Raw genomic sequence first — 23,684 nt, 5'->3', positions numbered from 1 at the left:
CGGAAGTTGATTCAAGATGATTTTAAAGAAATTAATACTTATTTTTGCACATTCCTGGTGACGTATCGTGTGCATTTCGTGCACTTTTCGACGTCGCCTTTTTATTGAAAAAAATTCTCAGTTGATCGTTATTCCTGCTTGACCATATCGTCCTCAATGGCACAAATATCTCCGATTAATTAACAATAACCGAATCATCCTAGTGGGGAGTGCTAACTCCATATGACTCGCGATGGCTAATGTCTGATGTGAAGTCGCTCATGAATCAAGCTCGAGGTGACAGAAGTGTTGCTCGCGCGGTTCTGAAACTAGCGCGGTCGACCGGCGCCAGTAGTATATTGGATCTTCCCAAAAGCTGGTCATTCATCTGTCACCTGAAAGCTACTTGTTGATAAGAGTGGTAAAAACGCGTAGAGGTAGATACCGAGAGGTGGCGATATCGGGAGTAGACGATGAAGCCGAGACGTTCGTTTGATCCAACGGCTTTGTGCCGCTCGGGGCCTCTCACGGTCCACTGAGGAAACTCTTAAGTCATGGCAGTCTAGAGGAGCAGTGAATCTCTTGGTGAAATTTCTAGTTCCATGAAGACTACGGCTTAATTTCAATTGGAGCTCCCCTCGCTGATGCAATTTTTGGGAGAAAAATACTGGGTGTTCTTGTTTACTTCGTTATGAATATTTTAAACATAATTTAAGTCTTCTATCTAATTGTTGGTTCAGAGCCAACAAGATACACAACAATTAAGACAATGATAATTATACAATTTAAGCACCTGGTGAAACATTTAAGGGCGAAATGATGTTTTCCCCACAAGAGTTGGATGACATTTCTTAGTTGCGCTAAAATTCCTAAAAACTTTAACCGTCTATTTCAAATCAATTTACCTCGGCACAGGTCGCACAACACAATTTTTTATACCCTCTTAGCATACAGTATTTTCTTAATGAAGGTAAATCGCATAAAGGGGACACATCTTTTTTACATGTAAGTGACGGGAAATCATTAACTGCAGGATGCGAGTACCTCGTAGAATTTTTCGAATCAAACGGAAATTGTTTGCGACGAACCAAAAATGAATTGCGCGACCACGGATCTTTTGCTGTAGATTCAAAACCATTTTCTGCGTTAGGCTTACCAGCTTCCAAATCACCGTCAAACTTTTCGGTATTGCAACGGGAAAATTTGAGGCGCCCACTCTCTCTGTGATCCAAAGTATTACTTGACAAACTGAGAAGCAGAGTTTCGTCGCCTTCTTGCACGTCCATAATTTCACTATCCTCGCATTCTGAAGTGGAGTTCTCACATTGCACTATGCATGCCGAAGTTTCTTTGGGTGGGTAAGGCCCGCAATTTATGCGGTCGTCGATGCTTAAGGACTTCGGTTGAGTCTCGGCTACGTCGATTTCATTCTCTGACTCGTGCGTATCCCGCGAGCATCGCCACAGCGCCTCTTGTATACCTTCTGATCCACAGATACCTTCACACTGGAAATGCAAGAAAAATCATACTTCAGTGAGTCCAACAGGCAATTATCCGAACAGTAAATCTGGTCAATTTATTTTTATATGCCATGAAATACTTCAGAGCCATAAATAAATAAAATACTCACTGTATTTTTATACTCACACCCAGTACTCACTGCAGTGGGTGACAGAGAGCGCATTTTCTCAAAATCGACGAAAACGTGAAGTCACGGACAGACGGATGGACATGACGAGCACAATAGGCATTTTTCCATAAATTACAAAATGCGCTAAAAAGAGACTTATTACGGTAATTGTGCCGTTGACCAAATCCTTGTCAAGCATTTGCTGTAGCGCGTACCTTGGACCACCCGTCGAAGTTCCAGTTCGCGGAGTAGCGCTGATGCCAAAAATGAAATAAAATAGTTGCAATAATTCCATTCCAATACATGCTACTTATTACAATGAAATCATATATACTGTACGTCTTACAGTATGTATATTATTTGGTTTTTATGAGAATCGGATTCAGGATTATAGTTCATAACAAATATTGAAATCCGGAGAATAACATTATTCCTCCGTAATTTAACCTTTCAACCCGAGTTTGAATAATCTGTCATAGATGCTACTTATATTTTAAGGAAGCGTTCACCTGAATATGTTGCAAGGTAAGGCCTGCACGAGAGGAGCAGGCAGATGCTCACAGCGGTCATGTGACGCCAGGGCTCCCGTGGCAGCATTCACACACTCCAACGTCGGCCGTTGCACACCTCTGCTCATCACAGGCGGAAATTAGTTTTGTTTCTTGGCTATACAAATACATATAATACCTCTTTTTATAACAGAGACAGGGAAAAACTTGAAACCTTCATCTGAATTGTTTACAAAGTTAAATATTTTGTTAGTTAATTTCTAGTACGTGTTTCGTTTCAGACACAGCTCCATATTCTAGCAATTTTTAGATCCAATTGAAGGAATAAAATTAAGATTGATGCAGAACTTTGGTTCAGCCCTTCTCTGAAGAGGGAATAATTTACCCTCCACAGGTGGTTGAACAAGCGCTTAAAGGTCCCGCCACCCAGCGGTAGTTGTTTGGGGGGTCAGGGCTGTAGTACGATGACGTCACGTGGACCGGCATTTGCACGTCTCCTCCGTGGATCTGGAAAACAAAGGGCCAATAAATCATTAACATCAACTTTTGAACAGTAACGGTCCTTCTAAAAAAAGGCAGGAATTGATTTGTTCGATCAGAAATAATATCAGAACCGATGAGTGCATTTATACAGTGATTTTAACGTTAACATCGTTCTATGCACGTTNTGCAAGTCGCAGCCCAATTCCACACATTTACCCTGGAACAACACGTTCATATTCAAAATTTTCCTTACTGTCAAATAATGTAGCAGTTAATATTAGTTAATATTAATATGTAGCAGTTTCAGCGATAATTAGGCCGTAGGCCTGTCGCCGATTCTTAACATTGCAGATCATCCAGTTAGTTTAACATTTCATATTTAGCACATAAAATGCTTTTAACTACTCAAGTTTTTACAAACCTACGCAGCAAAAACAAGTTTAGATTCACGGTTTGATTTCTATTATTAACTGACAGACTATAATTGTTTATTTTAGGCACTAGAATTCAATAACGACTAAAATTCTCACAGTCCTGCAGTATTTGGACAACTTTGAACTGATGCATGAGGAATATTTGACTCACCTCAAATTTAAAGCAATAACTCTGCGTTTAATGCACTGAATAGGGGTTGAATATTAAACAGGACAATAATAAGACTATAATCATAATAAGAACAAACTAAAAATAATGATATTAGTTACTCAACTTGAGGGCTAACCTGAACACAAATATGATGGCGAGGAGAGTCATAGGAACAAGGCGCACCGTCCCTGAGGCTCTCGTGGCCGAGGTACATTTCGTTGGTTGCGCGACTGTAGCACGACACGCGGCACTTCAGACGCTCTGAACGCATCGAGGTGATGCGTAAATTACATAGTATTTTAATCGTACGCAACTATTATTATTTTATAGTAGCTACATGGGCTTACGTATTTTGCAAACAACCCGGTTGGTACTAAGGAATCGTTCTTTCTTTTTAATAATCAACTAATCTTCTTTTACTTACTTTTAAATTTATTTGTCAAATATAATATTGTTCATTGATACAAAAATAAAACTTAGATGGTTACGGCCATTACCAACTCGATTATTTAGTTCTCTCATAGCCTGGAAATAATTGAGTCAGAACAACATGACAAATTCGAATAATCGTAAATTTCAACCCACAAATTTGTACCGCGGTACGACACGCTGAATGTTCTGACGTGTGTGTTTGGCAACAGGACTCACTGCTTTTAGGCTCGTATGGCAGCCAGTGCAGCAGAGACATCCGCTGATCAAGTTCTACCAAGTTTGAGAGCTGAGAGCAGTGGTCGGCTCTGACGTCGCTGAGGTCGGAGCAGGCACGTGAACCGCACACTTTCCATTCCTCCTTCTTACCACGACAGCTCCTACCACCCCACTGAGGGCTATAAAGTTTGCAAAATCAAATTTCGTATTAAAAATTTCGTACAAGACCTAAATATAAACATTACATTATTAAATAATTTGATAATTTTCAACCACACGCAATGAAATCAACAGGTAAAGAGAGAACAGCTTTGATCACTCTAGTAATCGCGGGTACAGCCACTTGACTGACGTATATTGAGTACTAGAATACTCATCACAGTTTCGTATCGATACTTCTCGTGTCCAGGACAATACTAACGTTGGTCTATCACAAGTGCGGCTTCTAAAGGACACCCCGGGTCCACAAGTAACAGAACACGGGCCCCAGTCACTCCAGGGGCTCCACCCCCCATGCTGGGGGTTGTGCCGGACGGGTGTGGACGCTGAACTGTCGGGGACCTCGCCGCCTGTTATGGAGCTAGAAACTCCTAAAGCAGAATCTCGAGCATCAATGTTCGTGCTACGAGATGAGCACACGCCGAAACGACACCACTGAAACCAGGAAATTATCGCCAGGAGTCAACTTCATCCGAAATATTTTTTGTGGTTAACATTCATAAATTTCTCTTTCGTGTATTTTCATACAATAATGATGAGAATTTTTTTGTCCAGTTCTTGTTAACGGGAATTCTGAGTTTTGCACAGTTTCATGTTACTATCGAATGAGCTAGAAAAATAGAAATAAAATAATGTATGTGAATTTCAAGCATCAAGGTTTCGACGTTTACGAAATTCAAATGCCGAGTTCCCTCACTTTGCCTTCACCGCATACAGTGCCCTCCAGCGGCGGTCCCTTCTTAGTCTTACAGAAGTGAGGCGTTGAAGAGTTGGCACACCAAAGATGAGTGCACGAATCTGACAGGCCATAGCTGCGACAGAGTTCGTACCTGGAAGACCCATGCGTCACATGAAAACTAGATAGTCTGGACCTGAATCCTGACCAAAGAAAATGCCAATATTTGGATTTATCAAGGAGAAATTGGAGGAAATGTCAAATGATCACTGGAGTAGACCTTCATAAAAACTCATCGAAGATATATCTGATTTATCTTAGAGACTCACCCTTCGCCGAACTCCATACGGCATTGGTCATCCAGGGAATAGTGATAGGAGATCACGGAGCTCACCGTCGTCGCGTTCACCCACGACGGGGGCGTCTTCAGACATTCCCAAGAACTGGGCGATATTGATAACGAATAAAAATTTACCAATGTTACACAAATTTACTGATGATATTTTAAGGGATTCTTTAGTAGTAAAAAAGATTCATTAAATAAGATTCCAATACGGCTAAAAATCCAGAAGCTGTAAATGGTGTATCGTAGTTAAAAGGACAACGGCTTTGCAGTACCAGGTCAACTTTGAGGCTTATGAACTCGAGTAAAGTGCAAATAATTGCAATAAATTTAAGTTCAAACTCCGACTTAAACTCACAAAAGCGCCACTAGACGTCTAAACTATAATCGCGACATATAACTTCTGATAAAGTGGGGTAAGTAGTGAAGTTTTCTTCAAGTTCAAAGTTATCCCTGTAATGCACGATAACTTTTTAAGAAGAGTCGGGCAAGAACGAGGTATTATTTAAACAAACATCTATAGCTGCTTAGAAATCGAAGTGATTGCAATAAAAATACACCGAAACAAATACATTATTCGCATACATGGTAAATTTAAATATATAAAATGGCTGACTTGACGAGGTCGAGGTACTCAGTCCTGGAGCAGCGGGACCAGTGGAAGTTGGTGAAGGTGGCAGCCACGAGGGGCGCCATCACGGAGCCCATGACGCCCTCAGACACGCACGCGTTGCTGCTGCTCGAGTCGCCGTCGTGACTCAGACCGAGGCTTGAGTAAACGAACACAAATCAACATATTTTTCCATAACTTAGAACTTTATGGTGGATTTACAAGAATTCCACCATTGTGGTGGATTTACAAAAATTCCACCATTATGGTAGATTTGTAAAAAAATTCACCATTAGGGTCTAGGGAGAATTTTCAAAAATTCAAATTTACAAAATTTCCACCATTATGGTGGATTTACTAAAATTCCACTATTACGGTGGTTTTACTAAAATTCCTTCATAGTAAGTGGTCTATAGATGAACTAAGTTGAAGTAATAGCAGCATGCAATGGGCAAGATTTGTAGGAGCAAAAAAAGTGTATTCTTGGGTAATATCCTGAAACGATAAGTATTGTGTACACGCCCGCAAACAATTCCTCTATATTTTTTATTTCCAAGCTTCAAGCACACCTACACACACTCACAAGCAAACAAACAACACACTATTTTCTACAAATATAATAAAACAAGCTGAAGTCTTTCGCATGCCTACCAGTATTTTGAGTTCTAGCACAATCGAGCCAAAAGTTCTAATAATATTTTACGGGAAGACACGTGTCAACTTTCCATTATTATCAATCATACTTAAAACATTTTAAGGTATTGAGACACATGAAAAATTTCAGCTTTGGATACTCAGTCACGTGTCCACGATACTCAGTCACGTCAGCTCACACGTGTCCCATCTCATGGGCAATGATGAAGGCTGACGTGAGTCCTTCATCCCTGTTGAGGGTGCAGCTCCTGGAAGGATGACACACGCCTCCTACAGGAGCGTATCCTGTAACGATTAAAAAATGGATTCTTAATCTCTTATCAAGAGTTAAAGACATACAGAAATACATCTAAGTTATTTATATTTATTTTATCAACTTCTGCAAAGATCTGTAGTGGATAGCCTTCGCAGTTTTCAGCTGGCATCATGAAGATAAATTATTCCGCGAGTTCTGTTCAAGCAGCAAATTACTTCAAGTAAACAAACATAAATTGTAGATTTTTAGTAAAGTAATTGATTATAAATAACAAAAACGCCCCCAAAGAGCTGAAGACGGCTGAGCTTTCAATATTCGTTATTAATCAATAGAATTTAAACCTATAAAATCTAAATAGTGGGTTCCCAGGTGAACAATTGATTTATTTTTTAAGTTGCGCACATTATTATTTGATCACCTGAATCAAATAAAATGATTAAACATGAGTAATTGATGGGATTAAACATGAATAGTAGCGAGTTACTCATAACTTAACTATATTTTATTTATTATGCTCTAGCATCATTCAAATTATATTACAATATAAGCAAAATTGAAGATGGGTACTTTGTGAATTACTATGGGTACTATGCGAATTACGAATGCTTGGTATGTAAGTAAATAAGATAATTTCAAATTATGACTGTGGTGATTCGGAAACCTTCAATATCCCGTCTTAACATATCGTAATTTCATGACAATTCTCCAAATTATACATACAATGATACAAATATTAAAATACAAATCATCCCGGACCGAATTACTGGGTTTCACACTTGATTTTTCCTATTTAAAAATTTAAAACTCAACTGACAACAAATTTTTGAGCATAAATTAAACATAAAGTTACCAGAAGGTCCACCGAGCGGCAGTCTTGTGAGCCACACAGCGAGGTCGTGGCGCAGCGGCGGCTGCGACGCGTGGTGCAGGCGCGAGGCCCAACGGTTTACGGCCTCTAGCGATGACTTCGCTTCGCCTGCCCGTACCTGAACCGCGGGCAACACACACGATTAGTCAGTCTAAAATGAATGTATTTTGCTAGTCGTATTATATAATTATATTTTGATCACTTACTAAAACTATGTATAACAGTTTGACAAATAACGCTTCTTGCAACCCATATCAACAAACTCTAAAGCCAGTTGTCGATTATAACGACCATACAACTTTAATTATATAAAAATTCAATAATCGCAGTTTTATACTGTTCATATGATTCTTTCATATCTTATGAGAGAAATATTACTAAGATATTTGCTAGCAAATCTAGAAGACACAAACCTGAGACTGCTTTGGATCTGTGTAGCAGATGAGCCTGAGTAACACCAGCTCAAGCTTGGCTCCTAACGAAGGGTCTTGGTAGATGGCGCTAACCTGAATAGCAAAAATGTCGATCATGAGCTAATTTCAAATTGAATATTTCTCCGTCAATTCCAATTAAACTAATAACCAACAACTATTAATTTAACTTCGTTATCTTCCTGAAAATAAACTAAGAACGAATGGTTGAATAATCATTTCGGGAAAAGCGCTCATCGATTACAACACCTCTATGTCCACCATCATTTCCCTCGAACACACGATCTTCATTGTTTGATTAACGCAAAAATCATCCCCAAGAAATTAGCCTTTTTTCACAGAACTTCAATATAAAATGCTTTCTGCACTGTGAATAATTGCCTGAGAGGTAATGACAGGCTCAACTTATTCAACTCACGATGTTGAAGAGCGTGAAGACGTATTGTTCGGTGCGGTCTTCGCCGTGGAAGTCTATGATGGAGCTGTCCACGGCGACGGTGATCTCGAGCCAGCGCTTGGGGGACAATAGCGCCGGTGATGTGTCTAACGAGCGCAAGTCTTCCTCCACGACACTGGGCGAGTGTCCTGAAATTTTATAATCAAAATTATTATGAACATTGTAAGTTGCATACAGATAAAATTCTTAACTTTTGAAAAATATTAGCGTTTGCCTGGTCTGTATAGAAATATTAATTTCTCCCCTGAATTTTTGGCGAGAAGTTTGAGTCACGAAAATTTGTAGACTTTTACGTTAAGTGATGTTTCGCGATCTTCATGCAAGACATCAAGCAGAAAAAAAAATTCAATAAGAAACTGATGATTTTTAAAGTAAGAGATGCAATTGCGTACCAATATGATATTAATCAAGCACCCAGCAGAAAACATAATTACTTTCACAATGGATATTTCCTTTAAATTAATTCTTAAACACGAAAATCATATAATTCTAGCAAAAATTTTCGCATCGAGGCGTTAAAGCTATATATTTTCCATACAAATTATTGCCAGAAAATGTAATAAATGTAGAAAATACGGACAAAAAGCAAATCCGCCATTTATACCCGTGGAATCCAAGCGGCCAGCAAGCCAAAAAAATAATGCGCTCTCGGATTACCTGCCAGTCAGGTAGATCATAAAAAGTGATCGAGGAGGCGGCGTGATCAAACTGGGGAGCGGAAATTCTGATAAAATCCACGAATAAGAGCCCTTTTCTATTATTTTTTTAACAGATTTTTCGTGGCATGGGCCGGAATGGAAAATATAAATCAACGGACCGTGTGTTTTGCTGGAGCAAGTGAAAGATATTTTAAAATTCAGACTTATTCAAAATACGGGAAATTTTTGTAGCATTCCATATATTTCTGAATTATTATCAGTTAATTCACGCTGTACGCAATCGTATTATCTAAATTTTGTTAACTATAACGTACATAAAGAATTATTAAATAGAAATAAAATATTACAGTTTTTATCGAAATATATTACAGAATGAAATTAAGGATTGATTATGAACCTGGCAGAGCGACCTCCCAGGGCAGGTCAGGAGAGTACCCGCCATGCCACTCAGAGCCATTCAGAGACGACCAGGGACCCAACGCTGATCCTGAGAACAGGTCTGAAAATTTACGGAAAATTTTTATAAGTAAATGTGGCCATAACACAGTACATTAAGTTGAATGGAACACAATACAAAAATTCAGTTGAAACACAGAGCAAGCAGTCAAGCACCCACCCTGTTCAAATGGAAGAGCTTGCTGCTCTTTCTTTCTGGTCTTCCGTTCTTGCCTCAGTCGCTTTCGTTCTTCTCTCGCTTGCTTTTTCATCTCCCTTTCTTTCAGTTTGATTTCTCTGGCAATTTTCCTTTCCTCTTTTTGCTGTCGTTTCTTAGCTCTTCTCTCCTCTTCTAACGCACACCAAACTTCAAGGTTTTCCGTATTTAATTCAAGTTCAATCATATCTGTGTCTTCGTCTTCGTTGTCGGTGCCATTTTTTATGAATAAGTCGGCGACTGTCATGTTTCCATTTTTTTCGTCGGGAAAAATACCAGCTTTTAGTTCACGGCATCGTTGTCGCATTTCACGGGTTCTTTTGTTATGCCGGCGGTTCCTCTTTTTACGTCTCTTATTACGATCTGTTTTCTTCTCGGAAGCTTTACCTTTATGGGCAGCGGCTGTGGCCTTACGTACAAAGCCTTTCTCCTTTTTTGGTTTAATTGCACCACTGAGGGTGGCCCGCGACGAACGCGGAGATCTCTTGTGACGTCGACGGCCTCCTTTTTTCAATGGATCCCAACCGAATTTTTGATCTTCCTGTAAAGAAATATTCAGGTGTTTCAGAACACTATTTACATTGTACATGACATGAGGCTCAGGCAGTGTAATCGTGCTTATATCGCCGCTTTGTTCCTGGATTCTTCCATGATCATCGTCGTTGCTCATCTCATCAAAAGGATCTGACGCATTAAACCGAGACTGTGGATGCATAGGTTGTCTTCGATTTCCTGATGAATGCGAATTAGTTTGTGGCTGATATTTTGGGTGCTTATGACGGGAGTATAAGGGTTCGATGAAGTAGCTGTTTTGACCAGATTGGATAAGTCCAGTGAAGCCTGAACAGCTGCTCACGGCAACAAGGCTTCGTTCTTTTCCAACAGTTGTGCCAACTAAAAAGCAATTCTCTGGAGCTGTTTTGAGTATAGTTGCACCACTCGGCAGCACCCACTCCACCACGGTGCCCTGCAGTCGAAGATTGCTATTAGGTCGCAATTGGAGCAACAGTTCATCTCCATCATTATCAATCTTTACAAATATTTCTTTTCCCTCTTCGGTGTCTTCTGTGTCGGAAGAAATATTCTCTGAGGGTAGTTCGGAAGAAAAATGGTCATCGATCTCATCACGGTCTAGTTCTTCATAGTCATAAGACTCGATTAAAGTCTCACGCTTCCTTCGTGCATTCAAGGTTCGATGAGCTGAGCTTGATTTGTCCAGTTGCCTTCCAAGTTTATCAACACGTACAGGATAAACGATCGTATGCGGCGTGTCAGGATCCACAAATTCCGAAGAAATCTAAAAATAAAAACAACGTTTGGTTAAGAGTTGCACTAAACAGAAGCTCGATACTACAGTTACACGCTAAGTAGTCTAACCTATAGGAGAGTTCATGATCCGTATTGAAAATGAAAACCACATCATTATAAAGAGCGCCAAACGTGGAATTTTGACGCATCGTGTTTGTACGTTTCTGACATGTAGTGCACGAGTTCCCTCGGAATAGGAATGGACAACCTAACGGAGCTCTAATCAATATAAATATCCCAATCATATTCACATTTACATGAAACGACTGAATATATTACTACCCGATCGATGGGTGCTCTGATCGTTGAAACTCGCTGTTGCTGAAGTTTATTAGTTTGTGGGCATGTTAACAAAATTGGACCGGTAATAACGTTAATATAGTTGATTATATAGGGCGAGTGATTGCTGGAGGTGTGAAGTATAAGGCAATGCGAGCAGTTGACAGTTTGACGTGACAAGCCCCACCCGTGCCAAATGCTGCACCGTTTTTGTACGTGAGTGCCATGTTGTGCAAGCAATATATGGATCAGCACCAGTGAATACCATTACAGATATAACCCAGGGCAGTCCATGACGAAGACTAACCACGTACAGCTTGAGATTCCAACATAAGGCCTTTGACCCAAACTGTCTCGTTTGGTTTTAATTTCTCTCCACAAAAATAACTGATCGGGTCTATACTACTACTATACGGTATATGTCTTAAAAAATAAAAATATTACTCATTCTTTTTATAGAATTTAATTTTACATTTCAAATGAGTTCCGAAACAAAACAAAACACTGTCAGGATATTTTCTTTCAGTAATTTAACAAAATATTCGCAGAAATATCCAAGTAAACATACTTGGTGTAATATTTTAATCGCTTTGAGTTTGTTCCGAATGATAAACCAATAGGCGATCAACGATGGTAAATGGAAAAGACCATTTCTATCTGAGTGAGGCATGCGTTTGATGACATTTTTGAGCAAAATTTGTCGTTTAAAATATTTAGGTTCTTATACATTAATACTGCTCATTCTTCTATACCTATAGCTTTCTACACACAAATGCAACTATTTTACCAATTTCTAATTCATGTATTCAATCTGATGTTGATGATAAATGCAATTTGCATTTTTAAGTAAAGGAAAAGTGGATTTGTATTGAATTTCTCTGATCATTATCGTAAAATATTAAATACGCGAGAGAGATGTAAAGAGACAAAGAAGCTCTGAGAAATCGCGGAAATCAGATAAAGATCAATTAGAATATAATCTAATTTACATGATATAATCTAATCTGCAGTGTCATAAACATTGAAGATCGCCCTCACCATTACGGAGTTATGAACCGAAGTAAGGAATTATCGTCGGTAATCTATTTGCAAGAGTAATGACATCGCAGAAATGTAATTAAATATCGATTCGAACAAGTAGAAACTAAGTATGCATTCTTTTTGTGCTAAAAAAAAGAAAGTTGTTATATACACATTTTTCGGCTCTAAAAAACATATTTTATTTGGAAGACGTCGTTTTAGACTGATTCACATACAATTAAATTCAAGTCTCGCTATTTTATAATAAAGGCTGATCATAATTGTCTCAGGTTTCAGTGCAAAAATTTGTTTAACTTTCTTCCAAAAAGTTATTTGAATATTAATTCTTTCCATTTGTAGTGTGATAGATATTTTGGTTTGCTTTAAATCAATCGACAACCCTAAAAAGTCATGTTAATACGAAGAGTCCCTTAACCAGATCTAACATGCACATTACAGAAGAGCCTAACTTGTACACTGTACAGGGAAAAAAGTCTATTTGAGTGCCGAAGCACTGATAACAAATACGGACTACGAGTGAGTTGATTACTGCACGCATTCGTTAACTCACTGATGAGGAGGTTATAGAAGAAAACAAACATGCGTTGGACACGACGTCCCTTGCATAAGAGCGTTCAGCCAAGCATGTGACATGTTCCTCAGTTAGAAATTAAGAGAACACGAGTATTAAATAATAAAATATGCACTTGGGGACCAAAACAGGCGGTGGCAGCAGCGACGTGTCGTGTCGCTGTCGTGTTGATGACCCGCAGCACATGACGCATACTCAGTAAAGCAGTAGAAGTATGCGACGAGAAAGTGTCACTATAACTTTGCCGTCAAGAGTTGAACTGACGTATGGCATTTAATTAATCATGTAAGGCTTCAAACTTGTTCAAGAAATAGAACAACATATTGAGGGAGCCAGCGATTGATGTTATGTTTTTATTACAAGAATAATGGCTAATCAAATTAATGCATTTAGGTTGAACGCTTTTTGCATTTTAGGTCATACATGCTTTGGAATAAATCGGCAGTAATACTGCAAAAAATTCTAACTCTCTGGAGATAAATATGAAATTTAATTGCCACTTGGTTTGCACCAATGAAAAAATGATTGCACAAAAAGACCACAGTAAGAGTTTTGAAATGCACTGAAATTAGCGCGACAAAAAAAAAAACTTTGCCAACATAGACGAAACTTGATATTGCTCGTTTGTCCTAGCTCACTTCACGCAACAACGCATGAGGCGTCACGTCTGGCCATACGTCTGGCAACATACAAGGACAATTATCATACCAAGCGAAATCGTGTGCCCACAAAAATGTTAACAAATTTTTCTTGAACGTACCAGCAGAAACAAAAATTATAAATTGTAAAAATCTTTTATGCTTTATTGTACTTACATTCGAGTTTAGCAAAGCTGAAGATGATTGTCTCAGTGTATTTTAAATGTGACTTGCAATTCAAACAAACGCTTGTCACTTATCGCTCTTAGTTAATCAACACTAGTTTATCTACTTTGTGTTATTTCATTATACTAAGAAAAATATTTGCTATTCTCGACGGTCGATTAAAAAATTCGTCCTACTCTACCACATCTTAAAAATTCAAGCTAACACCACAATGAAATTAAAATACCCTGTTATTCGATTACATACACATAGCTTCGGTCTTCTTAATACCCAGCGGATCGACGTTACTTTGACAAGGAATTGTGCATTCTTCTCTTAACATAATTTTGATATGGGTTTAGCTCAAGGAGTATGCAAATTATGACCTTGATGATATTACGCGCCCGTAATTGTAAGAATGACCACATTTAATCATTCACTCGCACGCTAGTACCCAGTTGTTGTGCGAAAGCCAAACGAGTATAATAAACTCTAGCGAACACTTAAATTTAACATGACGGCAATATTCGTTCAATGATCGTGCATACCAATGACCAAATAATAATATTATATTATTATTTATTATTGATAATAATAATTCTATTATCATGCAAGTAAGCTCCATCAAACGGGATATTCTGGTCGTCAAAATCATTAGAGACGGCAATAATCGTCACAAAATGTAACATATGAAGATTGCACTCGGGTTACACTTGACCATGACCTAAAACAGACCACACACGAAATACAAATTCAGTGTTTTTCCCAATCACCGTTCGAATTTACCATGAAATAAAAAAAAGAGTTCAGCAGTCTTTCTCGTATATTATCTTATTCAGAATAAATTTTTTTGTAGTATCAGTATGCGAAACAAACAATGAAACAAGAGAGAGTAGGCATATACATAAATACGAAAGGCTAAATATGACAACATTTTTCTGCGAGAAATGAAGAAAATAACCCAGAGTTTGGTACTGACCTGCCCCCCAACCTTGTGTAATAGAATGTACATGAAATGGTGCTAGATTGACGACGTAGCTTGGGCCAGGGAAGGCGAGATCGAGGCCTCATCTATTGCAGAATTACAGCAACCATAAATAGTGGTAAACACCTGAGCTCAGGGCGAGCGGTCGGGCGCATACAGGCGAGACGGTCGAACAAAGGAATGGGAATCATGGGTGGCGCATCAACAAATGTGGCAAACGCTATGCGGTAGGTAACACGGAAATTCAATCCCATCTGTTCTCTTATTAGTATAATTCATAAGAAACCCGTGCAAGAATATAAATTGTAACACTATAGGCGGGCTGACCTGTAGCCGTAAAGATCGGGCGACAATAGAATTGTAAACCGTGCAGAATGGTAAACTTGTGCACTGCAAAGGCTGCTCCCTCGTTTACATCACTACAGTATACATATGTACGGCCGAAAGGAGTGATCCAGCGGTAAGATATCCAGTGCAAAATATGTCTCCATTCAGAGCAGCAAACATTCCTTAAGGAGAATTAACAAGTCACAGGACAGGAGAGAGGGCGGATCGAATGCGCACAAGCTGCGGCCGACACAAATGTATTGAAACGTAGCTGAGAGCAAAGGTCTACATGGTCTCGATTACAATTCAAACTCTGTGATTTGGCTCAGTCAAGAAAAAAATTGAAGGAATCGAATTACCTTTATGCTCGTAAATTCGCGCTTGATTTTGGCTAAAAATTCCATGCCAACAGTTTACATCAAATCTACTGATGGGAAACAGAAAATCGCAAGCATTATTCTTCGCCCAAGGTCACTCTCCAAAAATTTGTTTTTAGTTTGCATTTTCGCTGCCGCTTGAATGCAAATTAGCAACAGCAATCAAAGGAATTACCAACGCGCACAATTGTGGGCTCCGCAGACACATATAATTACTTCTCGGCACAAATCACGGCATGCGAGAAGAAAACATTGCCAAGCGATGCCTACAGGCGTTTGTGTCCTAAGAACAAAAAGCATAAAAATTTACCCACCATAAACTTTGCATAGGAAGGCACGCAAGTCCTATCACAAAAATACCTCTTGACCTCGGTCGTAATTTCATGTTCCAAGGACAAGCGAGTTTTCTCGCATAGTATATGGATATGCATACACGGTATGGAATTTGGATGATGGAATATTCCGGAGCGTTTATCTTTTAATGATAAATAACTGAGACCGGAATCCGGATGAATAGTGTTGAAAATATTTATTTTAGATAACTGCTTACCTTAATTTCGTGTTGAATTGCAACTCCTGGCGTGAAAGTTACTTAGAAGACACACAACTTAAAAAATAAGCGAATGTTCGAATACAATACCTAGTCGTGGCTCTACGTAGATCGTAGATTCCATTGTACTATCCAAGTAGTAAAGCTATACAATTGGTTAACCGGACAAACCTTATGGCACTTTTCCAGCATGATAAACATCTCACATAGCTATAAAAACTTCAGCCCGAATTTTTAAGGCTGCCGAAGTTATGAAGATGAAGCTGCAGGAAGGTATGAACAGAAAAACCCGAGGCATATAATAGTTCTGAATGGAAAACCTGGAGGGAAGTACACCTGCATATGAGAAGGATCGTGCAATCAAGGATTTAGGAATATGTGTGCGTGTGTGAGTGAGACTATATACTGTATGTAGGATGAAATACGAAATGAGTTATGTGTGGATAAACTCATCATTTAGCTCATGAAATCCAGATTGCTGAACTGGAAGGTCTGAAATAAAATAGTTACTGCTTTTGCATAAGTATTCCTGTTAAGCATCACTGCTGCAACTACGTATCTAAATGTTATTCTATGATTTAACCATAATTTTACTGACAACGAACTCACTTTACAAAATATCTATCTGATGCAAACCTGCATAAACAAAACATATTACAGACAATTTGCGTTTAATATGACTGCACGAAAAGGGCCCCTTTCTCATGGCACTTGCAGATAAGTGCTTTACGGCTTCCGGTGCTCTTAGGTCCAACTGGCCAGTCTGGCCACTTTTGGGAGCTCAACAAACACGTTGAGGGCGCTTATAGGTGTGTGAGCTCAAGGCAACTTTTGGAACTTGAGAGCATTTCACTAACATAAATTAGTTTGAAGAGCATGGTACTAATAGATAATTGTTCTTTAATTATTTATTACATTCGCGTAAATATTTTAGAAAAGTGAGACACATTATTCATTAGGCCCAAGAAGAAAATTCATGTGTTGGATTTAAACGGATGAAAACAAAGAGTAGGAGCTACTGATAAGCCTGGGTATAGCCTGAGCTTTATGACCTAAGCTGAAAAGAAGTATGCGGGCTCTAGGCTACGTAAAAAAGTTAAATATGTTAATTTATAGATTGAGTAAAGATTAAGCTATACGTCTGGAGAAAAATAATTACGGAATACTTACGGAAGCCGAAGCCGATGCCCCAAGTAAGACGAGGCAGAGGAGTATCAGCATCGCAGCAACAACTTCAGCAGCAGCAGCAGGTGAGGCAGTTTGATGGGTTGAAATGAGTTACTGAGCAGAACTGGGTCGATGGCTAAATTGGTGGCTATAACTTAGATAGCTGTAGCGATGTTTGGTGTCGAAGAATGTCCTTGAGGTGAATTGGACACTCGAAACACTTGACAAGTCTACCTGTACACAATGACTTGGAGATTCGTGGCTATGTTGTCAAACATGGTAAATCAAGTGCAAACAAAAACTGAAACCACTTGGGCACGTTGTTTGTCTCTCATCAATAATAGTTTGTTGCCGATGCATTCTCTATGAAACAAGTTTTATGCAGGGAACGGCTTTCCGATAGTATTATGTTGTCAAGAAGTTCATAGTAATTTTCCAAGAAAACTGGCAAGGATTTTGTTACTTAATTGCACCAAGGAAAAAATAAAACAGTGAATTAATAACCATCAGGAGAAGATGCGCAGCTTAAGTCGTAAATATATCCCCATAAAAGTTTTTGTTTGAGTCTGGCTCATTGCGTTCGCTTTAAACCAATAGTAATAAACCTTGATCTGTCTTCAAACTAGAAAAGTACACTGAAAAAAGAACAAAGCTTTGAATATTTTGCCAAAATCTCAAAAATTTCGAAAATTTATGCGCTACATAGACGCTAATTTCCTCTTATGAGCCAAAAGTTAGCAAAAAAATTAAACCCGTGCACCATCCAGATCTATTCAGCCTCGTTTCGTCAAGAGTTCCAAATCAGACCACAAAAATAAGTACACGTTGAGATCATCGCATTTCTTGACGGCTGGGCAAGCGTACATCACTGCGCTAAAAGCCTAACATGTTGATCTCTGGACTTCCTTAACTGATGTTGCACTTATCTCAAAAAGCTTGCAAAAAAACGTCCATGAAGTTGAGACGTCTCGAGGCTTGGAGCTTGAATTGGTTCATGACATCACTTGAGCGTTCAATAGAGCCATCGAACGGCAAGATAAGCCCAATAGAAGGCGTCGAGGTTATCATTTGCGCACCAGAAAAATGTCTCGATCGTCAAGCATGTCGTGCGAAGTGGCAGTAGAGACGAAGCCCGTGGGATCAAAGAAGAAACGCCTGTGTCATAATCTCTGTTATTTCTTTCTTATGTCAAAGATAGTTAGCCATTATCAATACTGAAAAGCAAGCATCTGCGCGTGGGAAGAATAGTTGTTTTGTCTCTATTTTTATCAAGCTAACTTCATGGTGGTTGGTTGGAAAAACAAGTTCCATGATTTCTTGAGCTGATCAATTTATTTTTGTTTACACAAAAAATTATTTAAGGCAAATAAAGTACGGCACATTTCATTGATTTGGTACCTCATTATTACAAACTTTAGGAAATGTACTCGTACAGTAATTGGTACCAATTTTACATAAAATGGAGTGATAGAACATCGAACTAAAGTGGCGTTTCATTTTCACTTCCCACTTTGCAATAACTTCCAATTAAAATACCGCAATTCTAACACCTTCATTTTTTTATTGTAATGAACTAAACTGGATCATTAGCGGCGACTTATGATCCACAGGACAAGTCCATGACTCAGCAGAATCTTCTGAGCAAAAAGTTAGCGATTTATCACTGACTCTGCAGGGAGAGTCATAAGTGAGATACCTGCGAATAATTACAGCAATTAAACTTGAAACAGTAAAGAAATTCAGCATAAAGAGATGAGTGTAATAAAAAGAGATGAGTGTAAAATAAAGAGATAAGTGTAAAATAAAGAGATGAGTTTAAAATAAAGAGATAAGTGTAAAACAAAGAGATGAGTTTAAAATAAAGAGATAAGTGTTAAATAAAGAGATGAGTGTAAAATAAAGAGATGAGTTTAAAATAAAGAAACGAGTGTAATATAAAGTGATGTGCATGAAATAAAGTGATGTGCGTGAAATAAAGTGATGAGTGTAAAGTAAAATGATGAGTGTAAAATATAGTGAAGAGTGCAAAATAAAGAAATTAGTAAAATAAAGCGATGTGCGTGAAATAAAGTGATGATCGAGTGTAAAATATAGTGATGGGTGCAAAATAAAGAGATGAGTGTATATAAAGTGAAAGGCGTGAAATAAAGTGATGTGCGTGAAATGAATTTATGTGCGTGAAATATAGCGATGATTGTAAAGTAAAGTGATGACCGTGAAATGAAGTGATGTGCGTGAAATATAGTGATGAGTGCAAAATAAAATGATGTGCGTGAAAGAAAGTTATGTGCGTGAAATGAAGTGATGTGCGTGACTTGAAGTTATGTGCGTGAAATAAAGTGATGAGTTTGAAATAGAGTGATGTGTGTGAATCAAAGTGATGTGCGTGAAATAAGGCGATGTGCGTGAAATAAAGTCATGTACAGCCTCGACCAAAAATATGAGACAAAAAGTATGGTAGGAATAGCATTGAATCATCGGAGATAATTGATATCAATTAGTATCCAAGCCTACGTAATAAATTGCTGAAACGAGAAGTAGATCGAGCTCAGGTTTGATAGCAAATTTTCCTACATACCACCTTATTGCGATATTTTAAAGTCTATTAAAACAAAAACCTAATATTTCTGAGGAGGATATCTAAGGGAATATTGCAGTTCAAAAAGTTATGGTTATGCAGGAGGAATTTTTCAGGTTCAATCATAGTCATCATTTTGAAACGTGCAGCAGATGGTGCGCGAGATTACGAGATGCTTCATGCAAAGTGCAGCTATTCTCATAGTCATAAAATAAAAATTATAAATCCCATAGGTTAGCAAGAATATTAAACAAATAAAGAAACATGGAAGGTTTGTTTTTCACTTGCGCCTGATCACAGACACACAGAATGAAAAAATTCTTGGACGTTGCTGGAAGAAAATATAAATGATAAATTCCGTAGATTAGCAGGGATATTGAACAAATAATAATGAAATAAATATGGAAAGTTAGTTTTTCACATGCGCCTGATCACACTCACTCAAAATGAAATAATTCTTGGACGTTGCGAGAAGGAAGAATGCATGTGCAACGTCTCGGCATGCACGCGTCATGCTGCGATCCTAACCGTAGATCTGGACAAAGCTTGATAACGACGCCGTAAAATTACGGGCGAAACTTGATGCTGCGTGTATAAATTCAGCTTGGATGCTCACGCCTTTTCGAGCATTGGTAATTAATTATTAATTAGTTCATAACGTTGCGAGGAGCAAAATTATACGCGGAAGAATTTTGTAATAATTAACATTCCTTAAAGGGTAATAATAATAAATACTACTAATAATAACGATAATAATAATATCAGTAATAATAATAACAATATTAATATCAATACTAATAATAATAATAAAATAATAACAAATTGCATCTTGCAGGAAAAGTTTGTAATCCTGTATGTTTGTTAGTTTAGAATCAACGAGCCAGTTATCGTTTTAAACAATAGTGCGCACACAAAACAGGTCCGACGTAGGCAAATCAAACTTCATTATCATATAATAAGGTAACAATTGCATGAAATCGAAGCCAGACTGCATTTTTTACATCGATGCCAAATCGTTTGACTGACTGAAGCTAATCATGAGCTGTAAGCTTAGGTAAAAAAAGACGCAGTTCGCACCGATAAAAACCCAAACAAGGCGATCTGATCTGAGCACTTGAGCGGGTGCACAATATATTTAAGGCTTGGATAATTAAACTGATCGGCCATTTAATTTGCATTGCAGTTACTCGACCATAGCAGCGGATGAGCCTCACGCAATGATTGCAGTGCAGACACTTGGGTCTGAGGAATGTTTAAACCTAAAAAATAGCAAACATTTAATTTCATGGGCAGAGATTAGAACCCCCCATGGATTTAACTGCTAGAAATTATCTATGCAGACAGACGACTGGTTACATCAAAAGGTATAGATAGTTTCGGCTCCAGGCAACTAATAACATTGAAGTCTGAATAGTTAGTACACAATGCAGTGATAGTTTAACATGATCTAATGATCTCATGATATTCAAGAATGATCTAATGTTTATAAACATTGATAGATTATACAATATCATTTTGTACTTGAAGCGGCTGGAATCTTCTATTTGCAGAAGAACATTTACAAGTGATCGAGAAAAGTGCTGATGTATCAAAAGTACACTTATCTAAGAAAGAATTATGTGCGCCTGTTTCAACAAACGAGTTTGAGATTTTACAAGCACTTAAGAACATGATTCAATAATTACAAGTCATCGACCGATTGAGGAACACTACGACAACAGTCAGGTCCTTGAAGAACACTTTGATCAGACGTGCAGGTTGATTAATCCCATAGATGGGAAGGCGAGACTTGTTTGACATTCTGCTGCTACTCCGATGATTTCTAAAGCAAAGGCACCCTAATTTAGCACATATCTGGCCTTGCGAGAGTGTCTCGATAATTACAGGCTAGACGAAACGATCAAGCTACCTCACAAGAAACACTGAACATCAACTAACTTTAACGGATCGTCCTCATGCAAAAATCCAAAATAAATTGGAAGTAATCGCTGTTAAATAGGCACTCGCAAGTCATTATTATTTGTCGATGCATGCAAAACCTCAACGCGTAATACAGCGAGAAAGTCAGAGCATGTAGCTTAATGATCAGTTGAGTAATCGTAAATTTTTCCTACATTTAGGTTTGACTTATAAATTGCCAACAGTCATAATTAGTTACACCGTCTTCTGCGGAGATCTCGAGCCTGCAATGTAACCGAGAAAAGTGCGAATTGAATTAACATTCTACCGACAAATCCGTCTAACTGAAAATAATTTTAAATTAAGTGATTAAAATTTCTCTACAATAATAGATGCTTAAGCTATCAAAACGGCTTATAAGCCATATACAAACACGCTGTACTATTCAACATCATTTAAATTTAATCGGCTACAATTAAGGTACGTTCATCCTTGAAAACCAGTTCGGAACAAACTCGGCTGAACGCTCAATAGCACCAGAGGTGGCCTACTCAGACTCAATATTACTTTGAAGCTAACTATATCTGTTCAGGATTAGTGAATAGCAACCGTTGATATTTTAATTCAATGGACAATGTTGATCATTGCGTGGCCGCGCTTCGTATTGAGCTGAGAATAAAATTTTGTCTTCAACGCCAATAATTTTCTTGAAGAAACGAAGCAAGTGGGCACGCGTAAGAATGAAGTGAACAAGGTCTATTATTACAGCTGTTATAAGCCTTGATGCTTCAAAGGACTCCACTTGAAGGCAAGCTTAGACGAGCGGGTGATACTGACATACTACACGCGTCTTGTTAAACTTATTTATTGCAAACAACCTCGGCTTTTTCGCTTAAAACTTCGTATAATTGCACTGCATTAGTAGGGTACGTTAATTACGTTACTTACGTCCGTCACCTTACTTTAGCTGAACATATAATAGTTACAGCGAAATTATAGTAATGCAAAATCACAATTATTATGATGAAACTATTGATATATGTAATTCCATCGCATGGTCTCAAGACTTGAATCATGCGCTAGAATTCCCATCTAACATACGCATCCTACTTGAAAAAATTCGGCAAGGGTACAGCGTATTACGATGAAAATCGTAAGGATGCCTTCACATCCCACATGAAATAACTTGGTCATTTTACTATGCATTGTGATGGAAATCGTGATCATACCTTCACATCCCACGTGAAATAATTCGGGCAGGGCAATGCTTTGTGATGAAAATCGTGATGACGCCTTCATACTCGGCACAATTTCTTCTTTATCGGTCGTGAAGCGACAGCGCTCTTAGTAACCTAATCTTGGCCGTCATTCATCGAAACGTGAGAACATTTTAGCAGCCTCCCTCAATTAAGTACTTGGACTTCACATTCATTACTCACCTGAGCGTAGATCGTGAATTTTAGACGCACAGAAAAGAGAGAAAAAGTGAAAAATGCATCGATATAATTGAAAACGAGTTTATTTAGTTGTCAAATGCCCAAGATTAACTAGAGTTCATAACTATTCTTTATCTTTCTAAGCTTGGATCTTATATAAATAAAAATAATATAAGCTTGATTCCCATTGAGGCACTAGATTCATTCTCTTAACTTTTAATTGTTTTGGTCAAATAACTTTTGGTTGAAGGTATATATATCATGCAATAAATTTTATTTACAATAAATAAAATATCAGGTAATGACAGCACACGACAACTAGGCTTAAACATTAGCCTTTAAACGCTTAACGAAAGCTGAACACGCCTCTAGTAAATTGAGTGATCCATCAACTCTGTTTTAGAAGTTCGATGGATTGACGTTCCCGCTGATCAAGTGAAGATCTGTCTAGAATAAGTGGTCGTTGCAATGAACAACGTTAGAGAGACATAAGATAGTTGCATGACGGTGACATCGATAACTGAAAAAATATCATGTGAACATGAAAGATCATCAATTTATACGCACATTTGTTCATAATACGCACGATCCACAAAATTTTGCGTTTATACGGGCATTCGGTTATACGCGCAAAAAATTCTTAATTTATACGCACATTGCGTATAAATTGCGTATGATTGTGCTCCATAATGAGCACAATCCAC

At 38.2% G+C, this 23,684-nt stretch overlaps 1 protein-coding gene across 1 annotated transcript; it reads right to left on the bottom strand.

Moving 5' to 3' along the window:
- Window positions 1–656: 656 nt before the first annotated feature.
- LOC108677760 (A disintegrin and metalloproteinase with thrombospondin motifs 14) lies at window positions 657–17,704 on the bottom strand. The gene is made up of 18 exons (XM_018166031.2): window positions 17,071–17,704; window positions 9,624–10,956; window positions 9,405–9,506; window positions 8,310–8,476; window positions 7,874–7,966; window positions 7,443–7,578; window positions 6,516–6,621; window positions 5,689–5,841; window positions 5,059–5,172; window positions 4,751–4,883; window positions 4,256–4,488; window positions 3,835–4,013; window positions 3,323–3,447; window positions 2,783–2,818; window positions 2,504–2,625; window positions 2,119–2,238; window positions 1,825–1,915; window positions 657–1,484 (listed from the first exon to the last, which is right to left on the bottom strand). Exons 1-18 carry the CDS (start codon window positions 17,119–17,121, stop codon window positions 876–878), a joined length of 3,903 nt encoding a protein of 1,300 aa, XP_018021520.2. The 5' UTR covers window positions 17,122–17,704; the 3' UTR covers window positions 657–875.
- Between the last annotated feature and the right edge of the window lie 5,980 nt (window positions 17,705–23,684).

This window comes from Hyalella azteca, unplaced genomic scaffold (genome assembly GCF_000764305.2).
Source record: "Hyalella azteca isolate HAZT.00-mixed unplaced genomic scaffold, Hazt_2.0.2 contig6845, whole genome shotgun sequence".
NCBI classification, from domain to species: domain Eukaryota; kingdom Metazoa; phylum Arthropoda; class Malacostraca; order Amphipoda; family Hyalellidae; genus Hyalella; species Hyalella azteca.
This window is presented reverse-complemented; position numbering and strand designations above follow the sequence as displayed.